Source organism: Nyctibius grandis, chromosome 5 (assembly GCF_013368605.1).
Source record: "Nyctibius grandis isolate bNycGra1 chromosome 5, bNycGra1.pri, whole genome shotgun sequence".
Taxonomy (NCBI): Eukaryota; Metazoa; Chordata; class Aves; order Nyctibiiformes; family Nyctibiidae; genus Nyctibius; species Nyctibius grandis.
In genome coordinates, this window is record NC_090662.1 from 2,503,317 (window position 1) to 2,528,512 (window position 25,196).

General features: G+C 45.2%; 1 protein-coding gene across 1 annotated transcript in view; it reads right to left on the minus strand.

Moving 5' to 3' along the window:
* Window positions 1–25,196, minus strand: part of EXOC4 (exocyst complex component 4) — a 481,536-nt gene that overhangs the window by 35,907 nt on the left and 420,433 nt on the right. The window contains exons 15-17 of the mRNA XM_068401273.1: window positions 7,312–7,453; window positions 2,664–2,842; window positions 362–521 (exon numbers count right to left, since the gene is read on the minus strand). Of these exons, the coding sequence (XP_068257374.1) occupies window positions 362–521; window positions 2,664–2,842; window positions 7,312–7,453 (481 nt within the window). The remainder of the gene's footprint in view (window positions 1–361; window positions 522–2,663; window positions 2,843–7,311; window positions 7,454–25,196) is intronic.

Sequence of the window (25,196 nt, forward strand, 5' to 3'; positions counted from 1 at the left end):
TTACTTATCTGGGCATGAATCCAGGCCCCAGATTCATCCAGTTTAAGTTCCAGCCAAGACCTACACCCAGAAGCTTTTCCTAGCCTGGTTTTTGGTCTTGGGAGAACCACACCAACAGGAAGCACCAAGCACAGACGCTTTGGTGGGACCTCCACTTTGAGCTCGTGCTGAGCTCGTGATCCATATTGTTCTAAACATTGCCCAACAAGGGGCAAAGTGAATATTACGATTAACACTTCTACGGGTTTAACTTGATATCCATCCAGTTGCACGCACGAGTGGTGAAACTTCAGGAAGGAGCTACCTCTGTACATGTGGACATCCGAATAGTAACAAACACAACATGGGGCTCTCTGCTCACCTTGCAAAGTCCAGGTCAGCCTCACGGGACATGGTGATGTTTGTCAGGTTTTGCTGGAGGATGAAGATGTTCCTACACATTTTCTTGATGCCAGATTCACTGATGCGCTTGAAGTAGTGGGCACCGTTGATAAGAATGCAGGAAATAAGGTGGCCCAAACCTGCAAGGGTGAGGGGAGAAACAATGAAATCACAGAAGGAAGACATTTAGTGACAATAATTCATCATAAAACCCTTGAATCAACACTGTTAAGTGGTATGTAAGAACTGGAACAGCAGATACACTGGACTGTACATGGAAACAGCCCTCAATGTCTTCCCTGTGCATTTTAGGAGGACTTTCCTCAAGGTTTCCTTCTTTAGTAAAAATACAAAAACTCCCCCAAACACCACAAAACCTCGAAGTTGCATTATCATAGCCATTGATATTTCCAGGGCACTTCCAGATTTATACTCAGGCTTTGCATAATGTCCCTTTCAGTCCCCTCCTCTGTCTGGTCAGAGCAATGGACCGCTACTGCTCCTACAAAATGACAGTATTTTAATCTCTTAGCAAGGGTGGTATTTTTCCCTGGTAAACTCAGAGTCCACAAGAGCAGAAATGAGCTGCATTTCAATGCATCTGATGTGCAACCTCTCTCTGATCAGTCCTGGACAGTTTCTTGTGTCTGAATGGTGTCTCCATCTCTCCTCTGCTGCTGAAGGACACAGCCAACTGCTAAAAGTCACAGCCACCCCCAAAATCACAGAATCACAGAATCAATCAGGTTGGAAAAGACCTCTGGGATCATTGAGTCCAGCCATTGCCCTGACACCACTATGGCAACTAGACCATGGCACTAAGTGCCATGTCCAGGCTTTTCTTAAACACCTCCAGAGATGGTGACTCCACCACCTCCCTGGGCAGCCCCTTCCAATGGCTAATGACCCTTGCTGAGAAGAAATGCTTCCTAATGTCCAACCTGAACCTCCCCTGGTGAAGCTTGAGGCTGTGTCCTCTTCTCCTATCGCTAGTTGCCTGGGAGAAGAGGCCGACTCCCACTCCACTACAACCTCCCTTCAGGTAGTTGTAGACTGCAATAACGTCACCTCTGAGCCTTCTCTTCTCCAGGCTAAACACCCCGAGCTCCCTCAGCCATTCCTCGTAGGTCAGACCCTCCAGACTCTTCACCAGCTTGGTCACCCTCCTCTGGACTCGCTCCAACACCTCAACATCTTTCTTGAAGTGCGGTGCAAAATGATATATCCATTCGTGTCGCATTCCAAATAGAACCCCCCCCCCAGCCTAATTCACTCAGTACACAGGTCTGTATGAGACTAGACATTGATTAGAACTCTGAATTAAGAAAATAGGTTCATGTACAGGCAACCAGCACAGGGTATATGTCAATCCCAAAACTGAGTGACTACATTTCATGAAGACCATGTGTATTAATTTCAACCTTATGGCTTAGCAAGATGCAAACAGTCCCCTTGGCTCTGTCTGGAGCCATTTCATTGTCTCCTCACACAGACACAGCAGACCTGAGCTGTAAGAGGAGCTCTACAATGTGCTCGTGATCACCCAGTTTGTCACAGATTCACACAGCTCAGGAAACATCTGATAAAAAACGCTCCATCAGTAGCTACATGCGTACAGGGGGGAAGTACACAGATACTGAAAGCCTTCTCTAGGACCAGTAAGCAGTAGCCAAAACAAGGCTAGCCAGGCTTGCAAAGCCTTCATCCCTGCTGACATACTACATTGGGCAATGAGTGCATCTCCAGTCCCCACCTTCTCCTGACTTTGAACAACGACCACATAAAAGGACACGTATCCTGGTGTGCAGGCAAGAGAACTCTGCATCAGTGCCACAAATAAACACAGAGGAGATGAACCAAGACATGATTTATATTCTCCAAGGTAATAACGACAGATGAGACATCAGAAGAGCTAATGTTCTCTAAATTTAATTTTAGAAATGGAATGGCTACACTTCAGATAGGAACTGCGCCGTAATAGAGCTGTGCTTGTAATATATACAAATGCCCTACGGCTTCCCGAGGAAGAACTGTCCTGCACGTGCATCATTTTACTGCTTTCCTACTCAGCATGGGCCTGTCTCTCCTATCCAGCCAGATACGCTCAGAAATGGTTATGGAGGCACCAGGGTTTTTGAGTGCCCTGGGTTTGCATGGGTCTCACTTATCAATCTGCTGTAGGTGGCAACAGTACCACAGTCTGCCTTACCCCCAAAAGGAATACCGTTGAGCTTTGGGATGAGAATGAAAAATCATTTTATAAGAACCAAATTCTGCCTGACCTTCAAAGATGTACTGGAACTTGTGTTGCTGGAGGCTGGCGCTCATGGCTTCCTCGATAGCACTGATGTCCTTGTTGAGGCGGACAACAAGAGGGTCATAGTCCATACTCTCCACGTTGGCGACGATGGCGTAGTTCCCTTGTTTAGCCAGTGGGATCAGGTAGTGGAAGCAATGAACTCTGTGAGACAGAAGAGAGAGATGTTACAATGCAACAACACGACATTAAAATATCAGTGGGTACGCAAAGTGCTGCCTTCTTATTTTCCTTCCAATGCTCACACAAGTAAAAAATAACACTAATTTAAAAAAATGTGTGGTGATGTCTGCATTAAACACATTCTCCTCTTGACATGTCATTGTCTAGTCTTGAGAGGTGAATACAAAGGACCCTTTATTAACAGATCTCACCTGCATCATCCCAGTAAAGTGGCCAAGTGCCTTTCACCAGGTTCTCCAACCTCACACATGCCAGTTCAGTAGCACTTCCATACCAAAGCTCAAATAAGAACTCCTTCTATGTACCATAAAGACCTAATAACAGTTATAACTGGCAGAAAGAGCGAGCCAGGGGACATGAAATGATAATTAGCAGGTGAAGGTTGTGCCTATTCCCAAGCATTTAACACTATTGCAACTTTTTTCTGTTCACCTGCCTGGTAGGGCTATAGGCAACATGCCCAACCATCATCCCTCCAGCGAAGGAGAAATTCTGTGCATTCAAATCACCTATTAGGGTTCTGCAAAAATCTGTACTTAAGTAATTTCTCTCGAACGTATAGAGGAAAGCACTATGTTGAGCAAAGTCGATAGCAAAACTCCTTCTACTTTTGTAATTCTTGGGTTTCCCCTACATCACTCAACGGGGACAGGAGGTTGGTTGGGTTCTTCTGAATCTCATCTATGAGGGAAACACGGCCAAACTGATGCCTGGGAGAAGTATCCCTTGCACTTGAAGCATATCTCAGGGTCAGCACACTGAGACAGCAAGTTCACACTGGAGTGGCCCAAGCAGCGGGAAGTTGTGTTGGGCTGGGAAAAGCTGTGATGGGTATGTCCTGGCTTTCATGTCCCCCATTCTCCTGGAAAACATCCTTGAGGTGGCCATCACAAGCAAGTTCAATTTAGGGCAATTCCAAGAGTAAAAACATCTGTTTGTACTCTTTAGTGCCTGCTCCTACATAATTCTATATAGGGCTTTTAATAGTACTGTAACAGACATTAAGTAATCTAAAACTCCGTGGTTCTTTGTGACAAAAGAAATGGTTAACGATCTGAATGCACCAACAGATTTCCTTTAAGGGAGCAGATATAAATCCAAGGAGCAGGACCTCAGTGACCACTGTCCTCAGGTCATGCCCACACGGTACTGGAGGAGGAGAAGCCAATGCTGGGCTGGTGCCAACCTGCACCTGGCAGAGCTGTGAATGAATGAGGGGCCTTAAGGGAGGAGAAATACACGGGGATAATTGTGTCATCTCAAATCTCCTTTGCTGTTTGCTGGTGTTTTCTTAGACTGCACCTGCAACAGCGAGAGGCCGGATAAATTCCCAGGCTCTTTACAAATGTGCTCTGAGTGCCTGTTTAAAGCACAGGGTTTCTGTGAATCGCAGAATCATAGAATTGTTTTGGTTGGAAAGGACCTTTAAGATCATCAAGTCCAACTGTTAACCCGGCACTGCCAAGCCCACCACTAACCCATGCCCCTCAGCACCACATCTACATGGCTTTTAAATCCATCCAGGGATGGGGACTCCACCACCGCCCTGGGCAGCCTCTTCCAATGCTTGACAACCCTTTCTGTGAAGAAATTGTCACTGATATCCAGTCTAAACCTCCCCTGGCACAACTTAAGGCCATTTCCTCTCATCCTATCACTTATTACCTGGGAGAAGAGACCGACCCCACCTCGCTACACCCTCCTTTCAGGCAGTTGTAGAGAGTGAGAAGGTCTCCCCTCAGCCTCCTTTTGTCCAGGCTAAACACCCCCAGGTCCCTCAGCCGCTCCTCATCACACTTGTGCTCCAGACCCTTCACCACCTTCGTTGCCCTTCTCTGGACTCGCTCCAGCACCTCAAGGTCTTTCTTGTAGTGAGGGGCCCAAAACTGAACACAGGATTTGAGGTGCGGCCTCACCAGTGCCGAGTCCAGGGGGACGATCCCTGCCCTCGTCCTGCTGGCCACACTATTGCTGATACAAGCCAGGATGTTGTTGGCCTTCTTGGCCACCTGGGCACACAGCTGGCTCATATTCATCCGCCATCGACCAACACCCCCAGGTCCTTTTCCCCCAGGCACTTTCCAGCCCCTCTTCCCCCAGCCTGTAGTGGTTTGTGGGGTTGTTGTGCCCCAAGTGCAGGACCCGACACTTGGCCTTGTTGACCCTCACACAGTGGCCTCGGCCCATCGATCCAGCCTGTCCAGACCCCTCTGCAGAGCCTTTCTGCCCTCCAGCAGATCAACACTCCTGCCCAGCTTGGTTTCGTCTGCAAACTTACTGAGGGTGCACTCGATGAAGAATACACATTGTCCTATGCACCTTGGCAATGGCATGGATCCAGGGAGCTGGTGTAGGAATCTCAAGAGAAACCTAGTAGTAACAGCCATCAGAGGGACTGTGATTTTTCTCTGTTATGGCAGGTGGTTGCAAACTCGGAGTGATGAATATGGGGACGTTCCCACCCCTCTGGTTGTTAGCAGCTCTTTTTCTCAATCCTTTCCACCCGTTGCACAGAGTAACATGCTTTGGTGTATTTATAGCATCAAACTGGGGCTCCTGTTGTAAGCACTACAAGAGGTGGGCAATGGTCTGCTCTAAAATGACAGCAAAATTTTTTCCTGAATTACATTTGCACTTATTTCTGCTTAACCCAAGTGTGATGGAATGCCACAGACGACTGAGGCCAGAAACCGATTCATTCTGGTGCCCATACCATGAGTCTGGGTTAGCTCGGGCATCACCTCCCATTACATCGCAGCTGGAAAGCTGCTCCATTTCCATTCCTTAACAAGCTTTTCCTCGAATCCTTCAAACCCCAGCTCATCTGTGATGCCTGCAATCAAGTGGCCAGCAGATGATGGATAGTGGGCTGAAGCACTGCTGACAATAACTAATGTGTATTTTGTTTTTTAAAGCTACACACTGATTTCACCAGAGCTCTGCCTATGTACACAAGGACACAATATGGCTCAGGATATGTCATGGCAGAACAAACTGATGGTCCATCAAGTCTCATTGCCTGACATCCGCTTTTATTTGATGCTTCAGAGAAGAGGGAAGCAATGAAAATACACCTGGCCGATACAATGCATAAGGGAAAAATGTCTTCCCAGCCCCAGCGTGGACAGCTGGCAGCTTGAAGAAAGGGATTTGCTACCTTTGATCTTTGCACATGAAGTCAGAGACATCATAAAATTATCTATCCCTTTAAAAAATTCCAGCTGATTTCCCAGTTTCTGTTACTATTTGAAAAAGTAGTAACAAAAGCTCCTATTTGCAATCCAAAGCGCAGTGGCTAATAAATGTGCAGACACCTGTTAGACTATTAAAACATCATTGTACAATGTTTTAAGGACAAAGCCCCTCCAAAATGCATTTTTTCTAGTCTTTGACTCATAAGACACAGACCTCCCTAGGCAATTCCACTTTTGGTATCCTGCCTCCATCCCACATTTGGTCAGACCTAGACAGGCTGGAGAGTTGGGCAGGGAGAAATTTAATGAAATATAACAAGGGCAAGTGTAGAGTCCTGCATCTGGGCAAGAACAACCCCATGTATGAGTACAAGTTGGGGACAGACCTGTTGGAGAGCAGCGTAGGGGAAAGGGACCTGGGGGTCCTAGTGGACAACAGGATGACCATGAGCCAGCAGTGTGCCCTTGTGGCCAAGAAGGCCAATGGCATCCTGGGGTGTATTAGAAGGGGTGTGGTCAGCAGGTCAAGAGAGGTTCTCCTCCCCCTCTCCTCTGCCCTGGTGAGGCCGCATCTGGAATATTGTGTCCAGTTCTGGGCCCCTTAGTGCAAGAAGGACAGGGAACTGCTAGAGAGAGTCCAGCGCAGAGCCACGAAGATGATTAAGGGGGTGGAACATCTCCATTATGAGGAGAGGCTGAGGGAGCTGGGTCTCTTTAGCTTGGAGAAGAGGAGACTGAGGGGGGACCTCATTAATGTTTATAAATATGTAAAGGGCAAGTGTCATGAGGATGGAGCCAGGCTCTTCTCAGTGACATCCCTTGACAGGACAAGGGACAATGGGTGCAAGCTGGAACACAGGAGGTTCCACATAAATATGAGGAAAAACTTCTTTACGGTGAGGGTGACTGAACACTGGCACAGGCTGCCCAGAGAGGTTGTGGAGTCTCCTTCTCTGGAGACATTCAAAACCCGCCTGGACGCGTTCCTGTGTGACATGATCTAGGTAATCCTGCTCTGGCAGGGGAATTGGACTAGATGATCTTTCGAGGTCCCTTCCAATCCCTAACATTCTGTGATTCTGTGATTCTGTGATGGGAGCTGGCATTTCTGGGCGGACCTTTGATGCTACAGCAGGCAAGCGTTCCTATCTCAGGTGCCATAATATGTACTGTGGACACAATCTTAACCTATAGTCTTCTGAGCTCACCTGCAATCCATGAATTCAGGGCTCTTACCTGACTTCCAAATGCAGAACGAGGAGGCAGCGGTCAGCCATCTCTTGAAAAGACCTGGCCAGCTCACTCAGGGTTTGCAGGATCTGTTCCGATGCAGGATGGTGTTCCAGACTGGCATGGCTGTCCTGGCCAGGAGACACAGCTAGCAAGAGAAGACAGTATACATTTGTGACATACTTCATCAACACCATTCAGCTTTAGCAACCACAGCATCTTGTCTGCTTCCACCCTAAATACGTGTGTTCTCTCCCACCTTTGGCTGAGCAATAACCTCTGTAATTCGGCAGTGTATGAAGCAACAAACAGCTTCTGCAATTGATTAAAGTCTGAAGTGAATCTGAGGTGTTTAATCAACCACCAGAATACATTTGCTTGGCAAGATATTGCTCTGTGATGAGTATTTCTGTAGCTGCAAAATCCAGGAACATTTATCTTGCTCTGCTTGGAGTGAGAAAAGAGCTGATGAGGAGCGAAAGCACCGTCAGGAAAGATGGTCCTTTTTGGTCACCATAGACTTCCCCATGTAACCTCAAGTGAGTCTTTGCCTGCCCCCATCCCTTCAGAGGCATCTGGGAGGCTTTCTTCATTCTGGTTAATAAAACACAGCTCTTAGGCAGTAGAGCAATTAAAAAGCAGGCAACAGGTATGAGCTGGGCACGGACCACTGTTTCTCTCCCAATGAGACGTCTTTAAAAAACCACCTTGAGTTTATTCCAAGGGAGCATCATCTCTCTTGGAGAGGTGTCATAGAGTCATAGAATGGTTTGGGTTGGAAGGGACCTTAAAGATCATCTAGTTCCAACCCCCCTGCCATGGGCAGGGACAGTGTCAGTGCAGCTACAACTCTGCAGCCTTCATCCCTTGTATTTTATCACAGTGCCCGAACCTTCTCCCCTGCAACACAAATCGCTGCCACTCGAGCTAAAGAAGTAGCTTCGGTAACAAGAGTAACATGCTGTTATCATATATTCCACTCTAATTAGAGGAAGCATATCCCAAATATCTGAGTTCAAGTCCTCGTTCAAGCAGCACTTCAAAAATGACTTCCTGCTTAGGGTGATTAGCAATGTTTGAAATCAGGCAGCCCCGCTTAGACAACTTCCACATGAATTAAATAATGGGATTGCAAGGGATCTCCTGGATCATCAAGTCCAGTCCCCACAAGCCCTGTGTCCCTTGAGTATAAACCTGTGTGCCATATTGAAGCGGTTCAGATTTCTACCCTTGCTGGCTCCTTCAAAACATCAGTCTCTAACACCGAAGTTAGAGTTTGGGATCTAACTTCCAGCCTACACTTATTCACTGATGTTTTGCATTTGGTTCTTCATATGCCAACATCATTCTTTGCCTTATGGAGCTCTCCATCCCCGGCATCGCTCTTCATAGAATCATAGAATCACTTAGGTTGGAAAAGATCATCGAGTCCAACTGTTAACCCAGCACCGCCAAGGCCACCACTAACCCATGTCCCTCAGCACCACATCTACACGGCTTTTAAATCCCTCCAGGGATGGGGAATCCACCACTGCCCTGGGCAGCCTGTTCCAGTGCTTCACAAAAGTAACTCTCTGCACCCTTCTGGTTTCAATTAATTTGTCCTGAACACGGGCAGCCAGAGCTGTATGCTGTATTTGAGCTGTAATTGGTGCCACAATGGGACTAGAGCTTTCCTGTCTCCCCTGGGACTAGTTTTGCTCTGCCATATTTGCTTTTTTTTTCATGGTTGCTCCACATTTTCAGCTCATAGTTGTTCTGTGATCAACATGACTAATGGAGTTATGCTATCTGCTGGAATTAAGAAACATCGCCTTCTCTCTTTTCTTGCACTAACACTCATTATTGCAGTCTACAACTACCTGAAGGGAGGTTGTAGCGCAGTGGGAGTCGGCCTCTTCTCACAGGCAACTACCAATAGGACAAGAGGACACAGCCTCAAGCTTCGCCAGGGGAGGTTCAGGTTGGACATTAGGAAGCATTTCTTCTCAGAAAGGGTCATTAGACATTGGAAGGGGCTGCCCAGGGAGGTGGTGGAGTCACCATCTCTGGAGGGGTTTAAGAAAAGCCTGGACATGGCACTTAGTGCCATGGTCTAGTTGCCATGGTGGTGTCAGGGCAATGGCTGGACTCGATGATCCCAGAGGTCTCTTCCAACCTGACTGATTCTGTGATTCTGTGATTACACGATAAACACTTAGCCAGACACCAATGCAACTCTGCCCAGAAAGGATGTGTATGTCACAAAAGAACTGTTGACAATAAACTTTCATTTTGATAGAGACTGATCAAGTAAATGTCATTTGCCACTGTTTGTACAGCCAAGACCTGCTTTGAAAGAGAAACCTAGCCAAGCTTTGGATTCGCTCCTAAAGTTAAATACACCTTCAGATCTAGTCTGAAAACAACAAAATGAGGAGATAAAAAGCCCCAATCTATTTTGTGCAAAACAAATTGAAACAGAGGTAAACATACACGACAGAACTGTACAATTACAGGAGCGTGACAAAGCAAAAGGAATAGATTGCACACAGCAAAGTGCCTAATTGTGCAGCTAAATGTGCTGTGAATTACAACAGAGAGAAACGTGCACAGATGAAGCCATGTAAAACACGGCTCCTGGAAGTAGCCTCCTTCAGCAACTCCTGCAATCACAGCAATATTTATGAAGTTGTTTTTTTTTTTAACCAAGGAACATGGTAAAGAAATTCATAGCCTGGCAAATACTGCTGAAAATAATTAACTGGCCTGGAGTGTAAAAGAGAAATAAAAGGGGAAATAAGAGTGACAATCCACCCAGGGGGAATGGGAAGAACAAGGATGCCCCCTCCCTAGCCCACCCCGACACTTCTCCAAGCCTCTCTCTGCTCACTGAGGTCTCTCCCACAAAGAAAATGAAATTATCAGCAAGGGGGATAATGGGCTTATTTACACAGCCTCTGATTTCCAGATAACCGTGTTAAGAGATGGCTCTGGGAAGGCGTTTTGGAAGAGCTGTTTGTCCAGCTGCCACCTACCTTTCAGCTGTGAGACCTCCAAGTGACATTTGTTTCCCTGGAGGGTGGAATGACTTTTGGCTCATGCAGGATCAGGTCTACGGATGCTTATTTGGCTACAGTAGAAAGCAGGAAACCTCAGCTTTATTATGGGGGAAAAAACCCATCTATTTTTAGTCAAAAATCCTACATTTTGAGAAGTTTCTATAAGCCTCACTCCTGGAGATGGACTCACTGCAAGAATCATCTCTCTTTAGCAGCGCTGGGGCTGCAGCCTTGAGTTTGATCGTGCCAGCTCGCTCCAGAGATGCCTCCCTGCAAGCAGTGGAGATGGATGGACCCATCATCTGAAACGCAAGAGTCAGCTAATTTCTGCAGTGGAGAGATACACACGCAATTTTTCTACTCTCCAGAATTCACTTACAGCAATTTAAGTGAAGTTGTAATTATATTTGTCAGTGGAGGTAAGAGGAGGAGGGAGACATGGATAATCTGTTCCTTATTTAAAGGCAGAGGATTGAAGTTCTGGGTGTTCAGAGCCCTCTCAATGGGAAGGAGGTCAGGTGCTGGCTTGGGGGATGCAAACCAATTTCTCCTATGCACGATGAGGACACTGAAGTTGTACTTTTGCTTTTCAAGATCAAAGGAAGCCTTTCAGAGCCCATTAATTTTCCCTTCTCCTTCTTTGGACATCCAGAAAGGACCATTTCACAGCCAATGAGAAAATCCCATTTCTTTAAGTGTCACTCAAGACGGTTTTACTCCATCATCCTTGGCTACATGACCCCACAGAAGGAGCTGTACCAGCAAAAAATAATCAGAGCCTAAATTATTAAGGGGCCTTGAATAAAAAATGTAATTTGGAGCTGGCTTTGGAGTTGGCCAGTTCTTTGGGGAAAGGGTAACCCTGCAATGCATGGACATTTAACTCACCAGAGCACTCTCTGAGCCCTCTGCTTAAAGAGGGAGATATCTCCAACTGAAATGCTGGAAAAGCAAAGCAGTAGATCAGCAGCCATCCACTTCTTCTTCCCTTCTCCTCCTTCATAACGCATTTACACTAAGTTGAACATGAGCCCCCCTGGCCAAGAAAATACCCAACGGCTGGGTAAGCAGTAACGGTTGGCCAGCACCTTGCTCCACTGGCCCTAGAATCACAGAATCATTTTGGTTGGAAAGGCCCTTTAAGATCATCAAGTCCAACTGTTAACTCAGCACTGCCACGGCCACCACTAAACCATGTCCCCAAGCACCACATCTACACGGCTTTTAAATCCCTCCAGGGATGGGGACTCCACCACTGCCCTGGGCAGCCTGTTCCAGTGCTTGACAACCCTTTCAGTGAAGAACCCTTATCATCTTGCAGCCTAAACAGATGGATTTCATTTGTCTCAAGTGATCTTCCCATGGTGTCAGATAACATTAGGGTTTTCTTTGGGCTTTCCTCTAGCTTGCTGTAAGCACAGCCAAGATATCTCACTCCAAGGAGAAGGAACGTTTCATTCCAGCAAACCTGAGAAAAATAAACTTAACACACTCGTTGTCACCAATGATTTCAATCATTTTGCAATTTAATGCGACACTGGTGCCTCTTGACAGTTTGTGCCTTGTAAATCGTTGGATGTAAATTACCAGACCTCTGGAATATTAAACAAAACCTGCCATGTTGCCTATAAACAAACCTCTGTAACCAATCAAGGTCTACAATAGCACGTCCTGCTCGCTCCCTGCTTGAGCAGAGTGACTGCTAGCGGATTTGAATGATTTAATAGCGCAAGGAGATAAATCAATCTAAGGTTACAGGCTCTGCCTCAGCTCTGGTGCAACCTGAACCTGAGAAATAAACCTCCAACATGCTCAGGCTTTACACAGCACTATGTGCATTACTACAGGGGAAAGGGGAAAGGCTCACAGAGAAAGTTTACAACTCTGTTGGGGAAAAAAAAACCTCTCTTATTTGGAAGAGAGATGCAGTATGAAATACCTGCTGTGCCCCGCAGGTACCATTAGGGACCAGTTCACAGCTTTTTAAATTTTAATTTCTTCCTCTCCAGAAGAGGAAACTCCAAAATAATTGCAAATACACACATGGAAAAGGAAATTTGTTATGGGTTACGTGCTGGACTATGCATTTAGAGACTCAGGGTTAACTCTTCTCTCTGCTGGCAGCTTTTCTGGGGATCTCACACTTTGCTTTCTCTTTCTATCCTTTAGTTCCCAGTGTGTAAAACCTGGATAATGTGTTTTTATCCATCACTGCCATTCAAGCTGACTCTGAGCTCTCCATGTCTCTCGTTCTTTTTAGCATCATGAGGTGACGATGCCACTGGGAGATAAAATTGTTACTCTAACACCAACAAGAAAGAAGAACATCTGGTTATTTAAAGGAAAAAGCATGGGGTGAAGTTGGGAAGAATTAGATATGTGATTATGTGTGGTTTTTTAAAGGAGATTGCATACAGCAGTACAGTGTGCACATTAGATGCAACATTAAGGACTTATTTTGGCGAGATTTCTGACGGACGACATATGCCAGGAGACCTCTGTCTTCTGAAGCCAAACAGCAGGAGGAAACTAATATTTTTTTAAATATGTCACCATTAAAAAAAACCCCCTCTCTTTCTGTTAAGCCACAGTCTGTCGATCTGGGCCAGTGCCGAGTGAAGGAAAGCTGCTGCTGTGGCGATGCTGGTGAGCAAGGGCTTTGTGGGGTGACAGGAATGTCACCGAGATGCCCACAGCCCCACCGAAAGGTGACACAAGTGGCATGGGGCATCACCTCCACGTAGCTGTATGGAGATGGCTGCGTTCGGCCGCAGGAGCTGGGAGATATGTTAGAACTTGCTGGAGATTAAAAAACCTAAATACTCAAAGAGAACCAGACAGAGCAAATCAACTCAAATGGTTTTCTCTCTGTGGGAATAAATACCAGGACCCTGCTCTCAAGCTGCTTCTCTTTTCATGGTTACACATCTTCCCTCCCACTTTGATCTCTTATCGCTCTCGAGATGCCGTCTCGATCTAATTTAGAGTGTAAGCTCTCCGAGGAGCAGAGGACTTCTCTTTTTATTCTCTTGAAAAGCACTCTTCACACCTGTGGTGCTCGAGAAATAATGAACAACAACAACTATATGCAACCCATATGGCCACCTGGACCGGTTTCTGGCTGCAGGAGTATTATTTGAAGCTCTAAGGCATAGATCACACACTGCCTACCTCTAAACTGGTCTGTTTGGGGATCTCAGAGCTGCAGTTTTATCAAAAAGGACTGGAATGAGCCATAAAATCTGGAACTGGATTTTGATTCGCCCAAAGTTCACGAGATTAATTTCAGAGCTACAGGAATTCAGGAAGCAAAGCTAGATTTTGGGTTTGACATCCTCCCCCTTCCTTTTCAGAACTGTGAACCTTTGGGCCTCTTAGATATGGCTAAACACTTAAAATATTTGCACAGATATTGCTGCATTGCTTCTTTTTACCTAAATTGTTCTCTTTATAGATTTTAAATATAGAGAAAAAAAAAAACAATGAGAGCAATGACATCTCCCAAGATTTCCAAGGTCATAGAATCACAGACTGGTCTGCATTGGAAGGGATCTTTAAAGGTCCTCTAGTCCAGCCTTCAACGTATCTGGCATCTAACACTTTGATTTTTGATGTCAGCTGTCTTCTTCACATAGGCTCCAAACCAAAAGGCAGTTCCCTAGCCCATGCCACTGGCAAGGATGGTGGCTCTACACATCAGTGCTCTGTCCTTCACTTCCACAACAACGGGTAAGATTAACTCTTGACTCCAAGACGAGCTTGTCCCTACAGACTCTTGTTTCAACAGACATTTGTCTCTACAGACAAACGTGGGAGCTGATAAGCAGAAGTGATGATAGTCAGCGCCTACCTAAGCCAAGTATCAAGTCTCCCATGCAACGGCCCCAGCCCTCCTCCTTGACCCTGAACCCTGCAAAGCTCTGAGATATGGAGAACATTTACCAAGCACATGTGGGCTAAGCACACAGCTGACCATATCGATTGATAGAGAAACAGAGGAGAGAACAGGGATTCTGGTTAAAACAAAGCAAATACCAAGAAAGGACATACTTTAATAGGTCAGGACCTTTCAAACAAGAGATGGGAGGATAGAATTATCTCAGTACTCAACAGTGGTCCGGCTCACCTTTTACTGGGATCAATGGCAAAACCACTCACTGGTGCTGAAGGGGCAAAGTTACGCCAGCACTTAAAGGACAAACAGAAGTAAAGAGAAAGCAAGCTCAGGGAGAGCTTCTCATTAACATTGCTCATAGTAAATTCCTACTAATGAATCCTGTTCTCTAGTAGAGGCAACCAGGACTGTATGGGAAGATACTTAAGGAAGGGATTTTCCCTTGCAAATCTCTTTGAGGTTCTGATGAGGATGGAGAAGGAAGGAGAACTTGTGCCCAAAACCTGTGAAAAGCAACACAAAACTGAAGGCTGGCATTGAGAACTTCCTTCCATGCCTCTCTGCCGTTCACTCCATGTTAAAATTCAAGTGTGGGAGAGGGTACAAGGCAGCTGTGCTGGAAAAAAGCATTGCAACCTCATTTGAGATGAGTGGTGATAAGCAGGCTGGGCTGCAGTCCCCATCAGTTCAGTAAACACTAATGATGAGGAGAGCGCAGACTGTCATTGGTGATAAAGAACAGGCTAAACACTCTATTAGTTTTTCATTTTGTGAATTAATGTTTTTTATGGCGTGCGTACACTTGCTAGTTAATGAATTGTCTCGTTAGAGCTGCCTGCGGAGCTCCTCGTCTGCCTCTGCTGGCAGGCATAAATTTCATAAGGAAATTAGCACTTTTAAAAAGGCAATAACTCCTCTAAAAGTGGTTTGTTTTCCATTACTTTCTGCAAATATGCAGCCTCAGGAAAGGGTTTATCGGGGGTAAAAAAAAAAAGGTATCTCTGAGCTAGAGGGGCAGGGCAAAAAGTGTGGCGGGACGTTCTAGCTCCATTTTACAATAACCTACTGAAAGGTTTGGTTGCTCAACACTTTTCTTAAAGCACTTCAAGTCTGGAAAAGGCTTGAAAAAAACCCAAAACCTCTTGGTTCATTTACAAAACTGTGAAGAGAAGATTTATTTCCCTGAAGGAAGCAAAATTGTGCAGGTGCAGCTAAGAGCAGGAGAGCTATCACAGTGGAAGGCTTTCAATATGGAAGGAACTCTTTGAAAAGTCCAGGGTTTGCTGTTCCAGTGCTCTTCAACTATAAAAACACCTCTGTGATAAATTTTTCTGTTTTCAGTGATTTATAACGCAACTTTCCCCTTCCTTACCCTTCTCAGAAGTATTATTTCTTGGGCTGAATTCTATTAGCTCAGAAGTGACTTGATTTAGAAAGCTTAGTAGAAGCCCATTCATCTGCTTTTGAGTTATGGCAAGTATTTTTTGCCTGTTTGGTGTTTCTCATCCTTCTCTGTACTTGGTTAGACAAAACCAGCCACGTACTTCACCTAATTTTCATTAAAGACAGGAAAAAATCACAGCTCCAATGAAGTCAACAGAAACATTTCACAGAATCAACCAGGTTGGAAGAGACCTCTGGGATCATCAAGTCCAACCATTGCCCTGACACCACCATGTCAACTAGGCCATGGCACTAAGTGCCATGTCCAGTCTTTTCTTAAACACCTCCAGAGATGGTGACTCCACCACCTCCCTGGGCAGCACATTCCAATGTCTAATAACCCCTTCTGAGAAGAAATGCTTCCTAATGTCCAACCTGAACCTCCCCTGGCCAAGCTTGAGGCTGTGTCCTCTTGTCCTATCGCTAGTTGCCTGGGAGAAGAGGCCGACTCCCACTCCACTACAACCTCCCTTCAGGTAGTTGTAGACTGCAATAAGGTCACCTCTGAGCCTCCTCTTCTCCAGGCTAAACAACCCCAGCTCCGTCAATTCACCCCCAAAGTAATTTCTTTACCCATTTGTCACTGGTTTCAATAGGTGGAGAAGACCCTTTAAAAATTGTCAACATGTGTGAATGAATGAGCAAAAATGAGTGGAAGGAAAACAGAAAACCTCAAGGCCAGCTGCTTTGTACAAGGCAATGTGTCCTCAGAGCTGATGGAGATGATTTTAGCTCAACTGTTAATAAAGAATGCTTCACAGCATTCAGGATAAACATAATGTACGAATCATCAAATTAATGACATTTCAATGGTATCTGACTCAGAGCGTGCCGGCTCTGCTGTTAACTCACTGCCGAGCATCGGGCAGGAACGCTGGGCATTTGTGAAAATTACTGAAAAATTCACATGGTGTGAACCGAGACAGAGGGGAACAACAGACATTTATGCACCGACTTCATGGAGGATTCTCCACACTGCTGTTAGGATGTGTCCCACATGAACTGAAATGAGTAATTTTTTGGCAGCTAGAAGAATAAGGAAGATGAGCTTTGGCCATGTGCTTGGATTAATATAAAAAAAAACCCCAACCCATAAAAAGCTGTCAACCTGCATGTAAGGCTTCCTCAGAACTAGAAAAGAAAAATCAGTGATTGGTATTAGGACACTTACAAAGCAGCATAACTGAGCCTTGAACTAAAAACTGAGGGATCAGAATGTTTTGCTAAGGGACTGGTCAACTGGGCCAGGAAAGAGGGGGTGATGCTCCAAACCATCTTGAGATTCTACATAACTTCCCTTGCAAACACAACCATAAATTTAACTTTTTCCTTTCTTTCCTCAGAGTCCTCCATGATACTGAGCTGCACCTTTCCAATACCTGCCCTCAAAACATTATTGCAAAATATCTCTGGGTAGAAGATGTCTTGAGAGGGATGCATTTCTAAAAGCACCTTAAACCTCCCAGTCTATTGGACTCACTGGAAGAGCAAAGAACAGAAATCCTGAAGCCAGTCAGTGTCCTGATGCCCAAGAGCAAAACTAGTCTTCTCTGCAAGAGGTAGGGACAAGGTGAAGAAAGTGTAATGAAAATAAATACAGTTAAGTAGACAGTTTAAGGATCCTTTTTTTGAGTGCTGACAATAACAGAAGTGTTTCGGGGGGTGTTTGTTTTTAACAGATCGGTTTGCAAAGCAAGATGAGGAGCAGCAGGGAGGTCTGTGCTGGAAGACAAACAAGAATGAATGAGTCTTGTCCAGGAGGATACAGAGGAAGGTGTGAATATGAATATCCATGGGAACTACAAAGGCTTTTCAAATGTAGGCTGAAGAATGGGAAACACACAGAATCCACTCACAGGAAAAGAGAGAAGGAAAAAGATGACCTTAACATTAGCAGGAACATTAGTTACATTTTGCATCAGCTGCATCAGACTCATAGTCTGACTTCTCCACAATTCCTGCTTATTTGAGTCATTTCCCCCAAGTCCCATACGAATATAAATGTTGCTTAGATCAGAATGGTCCTACAGCCCACGCACCACGGCAAAGTGTCTCACTGGTGACGTCAATGATTGACCATACTTTCGAGCCCGGTCAACTAGTTTTGAAAATGATTTTGCCCCTTCCACAGTATAGTAAGCTGTCACCTCTAACAAACCAAGGAGAAGCAGGTGGACTTACTGCTATTAATCTTTGACACCAATGAGCCATTTTCTTCAGACGAGACAAACAGATCCTAATGCCTTGAACCAACTGGAGTGGACAGCAGGCTCTTTGGAGTTATTTCCACAAAAACCTTGATTTGCTGATATTACTCATGAGGGATCCTCATTGTAAAATGGTTTGGAAGCACTGCTAATTAGGTCACTTATTTACATGACAATCCCCTGCGTTTAAGGCTGGTGGGTGGGAGGAAAGAAAGACAGAACAAGAGTAATTAGTGTAATCATGATGGTAAGCTAAGTGCTGACCCCGTGGCACCAGATCAATACTGGGACTGCATCACGGTGGTGTGTCTATTGTGTGAGATAAAGAACCACAAATGCTGAGCATCCAGGTCAGAAAAACGACGTCTCATTTTCTAACCATTAAATATTTGATGTAAAGCCTTGAGGCTGGGGAAAGCTGCAACCACTAATCCATAAGAACGGCTTCACTGCAGACATTCAAGGGAAAAAAAGACACTGAAAGGCACCAGGAGATCACTTTGACAAGAAAACAAGAGCTTTTAGTTGGCTGGTGACTGTGTGGTTTCGTTCCCTGAGATCCACCAAAGCAGACCCATATTTAAGCTATGAAATTTTATCGCCAACATTATAAAACAAAACAAAAGAACGTGTTAACGCTCAGGTTTACCAAAACAGCTATTTTGTCTTCATGAGGTCAGCAGTTCCCTGATGGTCTTGAAGGTTAGTCCTAACACTTTGCTGTCCCAAACAAATTTTCCATGGTTTTAGTCCTCCAAAAGCCAACTCAGTTAAGATGGTACCAGCTGGACTCTTGTTCGCTGCTTGAATTGCTCTGCTCAGCTCTTGGTCAGCTTCAGGTGGTGTTAAGAGACCAACAGACACAGCTTTGCTTTCAGATCCAAAACAATTTTGCTGAATTGGCACTTAGAGGGGAAAAAAATAATCCCTTTTTGATATGTTAAATCAATCCGTTCAATCTGGAGGCTTTTTGGGAGACAACATATCATAGCATTGCTGATGGCTCTTGGAGTCATTGATAAAAGGCTCATAAATAATCTAAATCAGGATATCGATGGATACTTAATATTTCCTCTCCAAATGTCTTCTGAAAGGCCTCTGCACTCTGACACTGGTTCCCCCACTATACTTTTACCATTCAGTATGGAGAAACTCCAGGTGACATGACGTATCTGCTGAACCCAAAGTCTCAATATTAGCTAGGTGTCTCCAACCTGTTTGTAGCAGCTTTACATAAGTGTAAATACATTTGTAGCTTCTATTAAAACTACAAATGGCAATTAATTAGCAGGTCATCACAGATGGTTTGGTTTGGACTTGACAGATCCACACTTTACTGTAGCTGAGGATGGCAAAGCTCCCCTGTCCTTGCTCAAGAGGAGTCCCACTTGGCTAAACCCACGACTCAAGGCAAGTATCTCATTTATTGATTAAATACCAGCCCCAAGCATGCTGTGGACAATGGTGGGGTCTGTAGCAGCAAGGAGATGACACTGGTCATCTCTGCAGCATCCCAGAGATGTCAGCACAGGAATGGGCTGAGCTGTGGGATTGACAAGAGTGAGCTGTGTGGATCTGAGCCACGGCAATGCAGATAAGATGCCCAAGAGGACCTTTTCCTTTTGGCTTTCTCTGGTTCTCCTCTGAACCAGCTAGGTCTGAATAAAGATGTCCAACACCATTTTGAACCAACCATTCCCAGGCCAAATTAATACACCCTACCCAAGTGCAGGGCTTGACATCTTGAGCTTATTGCAGGACTGCCCACATTCATGTACCTTGTGGTCAGCTCAGGGCATGGACAGGGTGAACTCGCATTCATCTGTAAAACACCCCGTAGACACAAACTGAGTTAAAGTGATCCTGATCAAACAGTCTGCGAGGCAGAGGTGGAAAGGGATCACCCCAGAACACCAGATCTCCATTCAGATGACGTGTGCACAGCTATGAGATGGAAAGACATTACGGATGATCGTATTATGAAGGTTCAGAGCACCTGAGAAGGGGATCTGACCAGGTTTTGAGAATTTGCAGAAGAGCACCAACTGTTCAGTTTGTGGAACAGAAAAAAAGAAAGTATTGGAAAATGAGACTGCTTAAGAAGCTAAAATGGAAAGCTCTCATTTAGACTTAAGTCATATTGAAGCAACAGATATTCATCAAGTAATACAAGCACTCAAGATTTATCGTTTTAAGTTAATGGTAGATGTTTTGCATTCGTTAGAAATTCGCAGCTTTTTCTGTTTTAGAAAGAAATTTACTTTTCTTGCAATAATAAATCAACAGCATTCACTAAGCCCTTCTCCCACGTGAGGTCAGGCATGTGTTGATCATCTTTCATCTGGCTTTTAAATAAGGTTCTCTATTAATAGATCTCTAAAAAAAAAAAAAAGTTCCCCACGAGCAATCGATACAGCAAGATGTGTTACAAGTTCAGTGACAGAAAAAAAAATAAGCTCCAACTTGAGAGAAATATAGCCCCGTTTAAGAGCTGAATTCAGTTCATTAGAAACACCAGGGTTAAACACAAAGACCTGCCTGAGTTCACCACCGCTGTGTGGCCTGACTACGAAATGAAAGGCATCAATTTTACCACTGCATCAGGCCTGATTTTCATTTGTACCGAGACCCCCTTTACACCACTCTGGCAGCAGAAAGGGGCCTTAAAGGGACTGTAAATTATAGCTCCTTTACTCTGGCGGAGTGGTATAAAGGGGCTCCGCCATCCATTTGAAAAGGCATCACTTTCTTGAGCGTTGCAGGATGCTTTCTATCAGCCATCAAAGCCTATTTCAGGATGAGGAGGCCTACAGAGCCAGGCAAAAGGGGAGGCTGACCCTCCGGGTGCAAAGTGGTCCATGATAGTCTTGATCCTGTAATGGCCTTCACTAATCTTTTCAAAGTATTTTGAGGTCTATGGCTGGAAAACGCGATGCAAATGCTCAGTATGATCATTAATAAGAGCCAGGTAGTGACAGACAGCTGCACGATTTGGTAAAAAGCTGTAGCACAAACCTTTTTTTCTCCCCCCTTGCTTTTGAATGAAGTCGCAGCTCACTCGAACTGCTGCAAGTCAGGAGGGTGAAGTGCTGCCCATCTGCAGAAGAAGTGGTGAAGATGTCTTCCACACATTGCCCTTTGATTTGGGGGCGAGAGCACCCCTGAACAGCAGCAAATAACCTGCTTTGGAAGCATCCTAGATAAAAAAGTTGAGGCTGAATGCCCTTTTAAGTACTTCAGAAGGGCCAAACTCCGTCCTCGCACGCCCCGCAATGCCCCTAAATAAATCCCCTCATTTTATAACACCTTAAAAACACACTAACAGACCAAACTGCATCCTGATGGTGTTCATACCCAGACCCAGCTGCCAGGGAAGAACCATGCTCTTTTTGCAATATAAACACGGGAATCCAGTGACTGCTAAGCTTTATTGTTGGTGTCCTTGTTGTGATTTTGCTTCTCAGTGTTTCTGCAATGAAATCTGGCTGGTTCACAGCCCCACACGAGATTGAGGCCTCTGATTTGGAAACCACTGATTACAGTGCGATGTGGCAGCTCTGCAGAGAAGGACCAGGGTGTTCTGGTGGACAATAAGTTCCCCATGAGCCAACAATGTGCCCTCATGGCCAGGAAGGCCAATGGTGTCCTGGGGTGCATGAGGAAGAGTGTGGGCAGCAGGTCGAGGGAGGTTCTCCTTCCTCTCTACACTGCCCTAGTGAGGCCACACCTGGAGTAACTGTGTCCAGTTCTGGGCCCCCCAGTTCAAGAAAGACAAGGAATTACTGGAGAGAGTCCAGCGGAGGGGTACAGAGATGGTCAGAGGACTGGAGCATCTCTCCTACATGGAGAGCGTGGTTCCCAGCCTGGTTGGGGTTGGAAGGGACCTCTGGAGATCATCCAGTCCAACCCCCTGCCAAAGCAGGGTCACCCAGAGCACGTTGCACAAGGTTGTGTCCAGGCAGGTTTTGAATGTCTCCAGAGAAGGAGACTCCCCACCCTCCCTGGGCAGCCTGTGCCAGGGCTCTGCCACCCTCACAGTGAATAAGTTTTTCCTCCTATTCAGATGGAACTTCCCATGTTTCAGTTTGTGCCCATTGCCCCTTGTCCTGACACTGGGCACCACTGAGAAGAGTCTGGCCCCATCCCCTTGACACCCACCCCTAACATATTTGTAAGTGTTGATAAGATCCCCCCTCAGTCTGCTCTTCTCTAGGCTGAACAGACCCAGCTCCCTCAGCCTCTCCTCATAAGAGAGATGCTCCAGCCCTCTGACCATCTCCGTACCCCTCCGCTGGAATCTCTCCAGTAGCTCCTTGTCTTTCTTGAACTGGGGGGCCCAGAACTGCACACAGTTACTCCAGGTGTGGCCTTACTAGGGCAGTGTAGAGAGGAAGGATAACCTCCCTTGACCTGCTGGCCACCCTCTTCCTCATGCACCCCAGGACACCACTGGCCTTCCTGGCCACGAGGGCACATTGCTGGCTCATGGGGAAGGTGTTGTCCACCAGAACTCCCAGGTCCTTCTCTGCAGAGTTGCTTTCCAGCAGGTCAACCCCCAGTCTGTACTGGTGCATGGGGTTATTCTTCCCTGGGTGCAGGACCTTACACTTGCCTTGGTTTAGGTCTGTTTTTAAAAAACAGTATGCTTTCAGTCCTTCACTCTTTTGCAGCTTTTCTCCAAGAAAAAGGGTGAGTGTGCATGTATGTGTGTGGTTTTCGGATACAGTAAGATCCTCACCCAATTGAATGAATCCAGGAGCTGGGGTGCTACAAAAAGCCAACAAACAGCCCACAATAAAAACACTCAAGAGTTTTTTCCCATTTCTGCCTTGATTTCAATACTCTCCTGACCCAACGCTTCCTCTCGGGGCTCCTTGATGCACCTCCCTACTCTGACTAAATATCAAGCCTCAGGATCCTTTTCTAAAGATATTTTGTTTTTTGTGGACAAGGAAAAGAGAGGAGAGTCTTTCTTGAGGCTACTGCTGGAATCCTGTTTTTCTAGATAAAAAAACTGTTAAAGTACTAAAATTGTATTAAAAATACTCCTCATTAAGGACAAGAAAGAGAGAGCACACACAGAAAGTGAACACGATACACTGAGCGAACCTTTGGGTGGATGTAAGGGTATCTACTGATCTAGAAACATACATGGACACATGGTACACGTGCAAAAACTTTACTTCCCATAAGCCATCTAGAAGAGAAAGACAATCCTGTTTCATGTGAGCTCTGTGAGAAAGTAATTTCAAACTCAAGGTTTAAGCCAGTCAGTCGTTAACTGCTGACTACAACGATCTGAAGTCATGAGATGCCGACAGCCGGCTGAATTTAAAAGGAGAGCTGCAACTCGCTAAGCTAATGGCTGATCTTTCATCTTCCTACCTACACACAGCAGGCAACCATCTTAAGATTGTCCCAACTCCTTCATTGTGCATAATAATTCCTTCTTTGTAAAATATTCAAAGGGCTTCAGAAGGCTGAAGCTCCAGCAAGGGAAAAGGATGAGTGTATGTTATATCTGCACATGACAAGGCAGAGAAGCAGGAGAGGAAGAGGAGAAGAAACCTTACTTCCATTTTCACACATAACCGATTTAAAATTTACTTGACTTCCTCAGTTAATTCATCCTCTTCCAGCAACTTTAATCCTTAAATGGTTATTGTTAAAAAGAAGTTTGTATTCCCTCAAAAGACAAGAGAGAAAGAAAATGACTTTGTCATATCTGACTGGTTCGGAAAATATAAAATCCAATTCTGAAGGAGCGCAGATAAGGGAAGAGCTATGGAAGAGCCATCAGCTTAGCAAACACTAAATAATGAAGAATGCAGAGACTGCCCAGCATGATAAAACACTCTATTAGCAAGACTGTTTTTAAATGAGTGATAATTGTGGCACATCCACAGCAAAAGGTTATTGAATTTTTATCTCTAGTAAGGAGGCTTCTGACAGCCTAACCAAAAAGCCACCAACAGGCAGCCCCCTTTTTAGGATTTCCCAAAACACGTTCATACCTGCCCAGCTCTACTTTCTGGTTTCTGAATATTACAGCTATGCCTATAAATTGCCCATTTGCAGCCAAGGAAGCTTTGCTGGAAGAAGCAACTGACTTTCTACAGGGAAAGAATACAGGGCCACCACCACCATGTCATGGACTTGTTGGACATTACGGTATTTCTGGCATTGCGCTAAAAATTCTGGTCGCAATCCCTCACCAAGCGCTTTGATGATACCCTGGATGGGACTAAGATTTAATCTCAAGTCACTGGGACAGAAAAGAGAAATGATCAAAGACTGGGACGTGGGTTCTCATCATGCATTGGCCCAACATGTGGTAAGCACGGAAGATAAAACTCCACCACTGCTACCAGTTAATGAGATTACCGCTCTTGTTCAAGCATAGACACTTCAATGTAGCGTCTAATCGAGGAGAAAAATAAAGCAGAAGAAAGTGTTGCTCAAAGGAATATCACAGCTGCCATCTGCCCAAAGTCAGCTACCCATAATGAGAGCTGGGTGACCAACAGCCCGTTGGCTTGTGTATGACGAACCACGGGCTCTAGTTGCATTGAACTGGAATGCCTGGGTTTCACGTGGGCATGTCTTAAAGTTAATGATGTTGAAATGACAAAGCTGACTGCACTCATGGTGATCTGAATCTGAATTTGGTGAGCTTCAGTGCGTGGCAAAGAACGCTTTTATTTAGCTTTACTATTGGTCAGTTATTTCCTTTCCTCCCTCCTTCCCTTCCCCTGATGCTCATTAACATGTTGCGGCTTCCAGCAATGAGATGCTCAGAAACAGAAAAGAACAGAATAACTCGTATGACAGTTGAGTGTTACGGCATTAACATTGTATGAATCTTTGAAACAACAGATAGTTTTAATTCTTCCTCCTCCCAGCAGAGTCCGAGCACATTTGCATTGCTCTTGTCCCCCTGTCCAGGTGGGATGGAGAGAGACATCTCATCTCATTTTCCCTCTGTCATTTATTCTTTGGATTCTTCCCCAGAATTGCACTTCCCTGTATATCACCATAACTTGCTGGATTTGTAAATACATCTGACTTCTACCACCACCTCTGCCCCATGGCATCACTTTTTACTTCTCCCATATAGATCACAGTCAGCTCTGCTGATGTTCCATTTATGAGATATCCTCCACCACGTTTCATTTATAACCATGAGGTCAACAGCCTCTATAATTTTCTAACACTGCTCGTTCTTCCTCTTGTTTCAGATACTCCTGGCATTTGTGTACAGACATTTTAGTGCATTGGTATAAAGTTATTACAAAGGAAGATGAA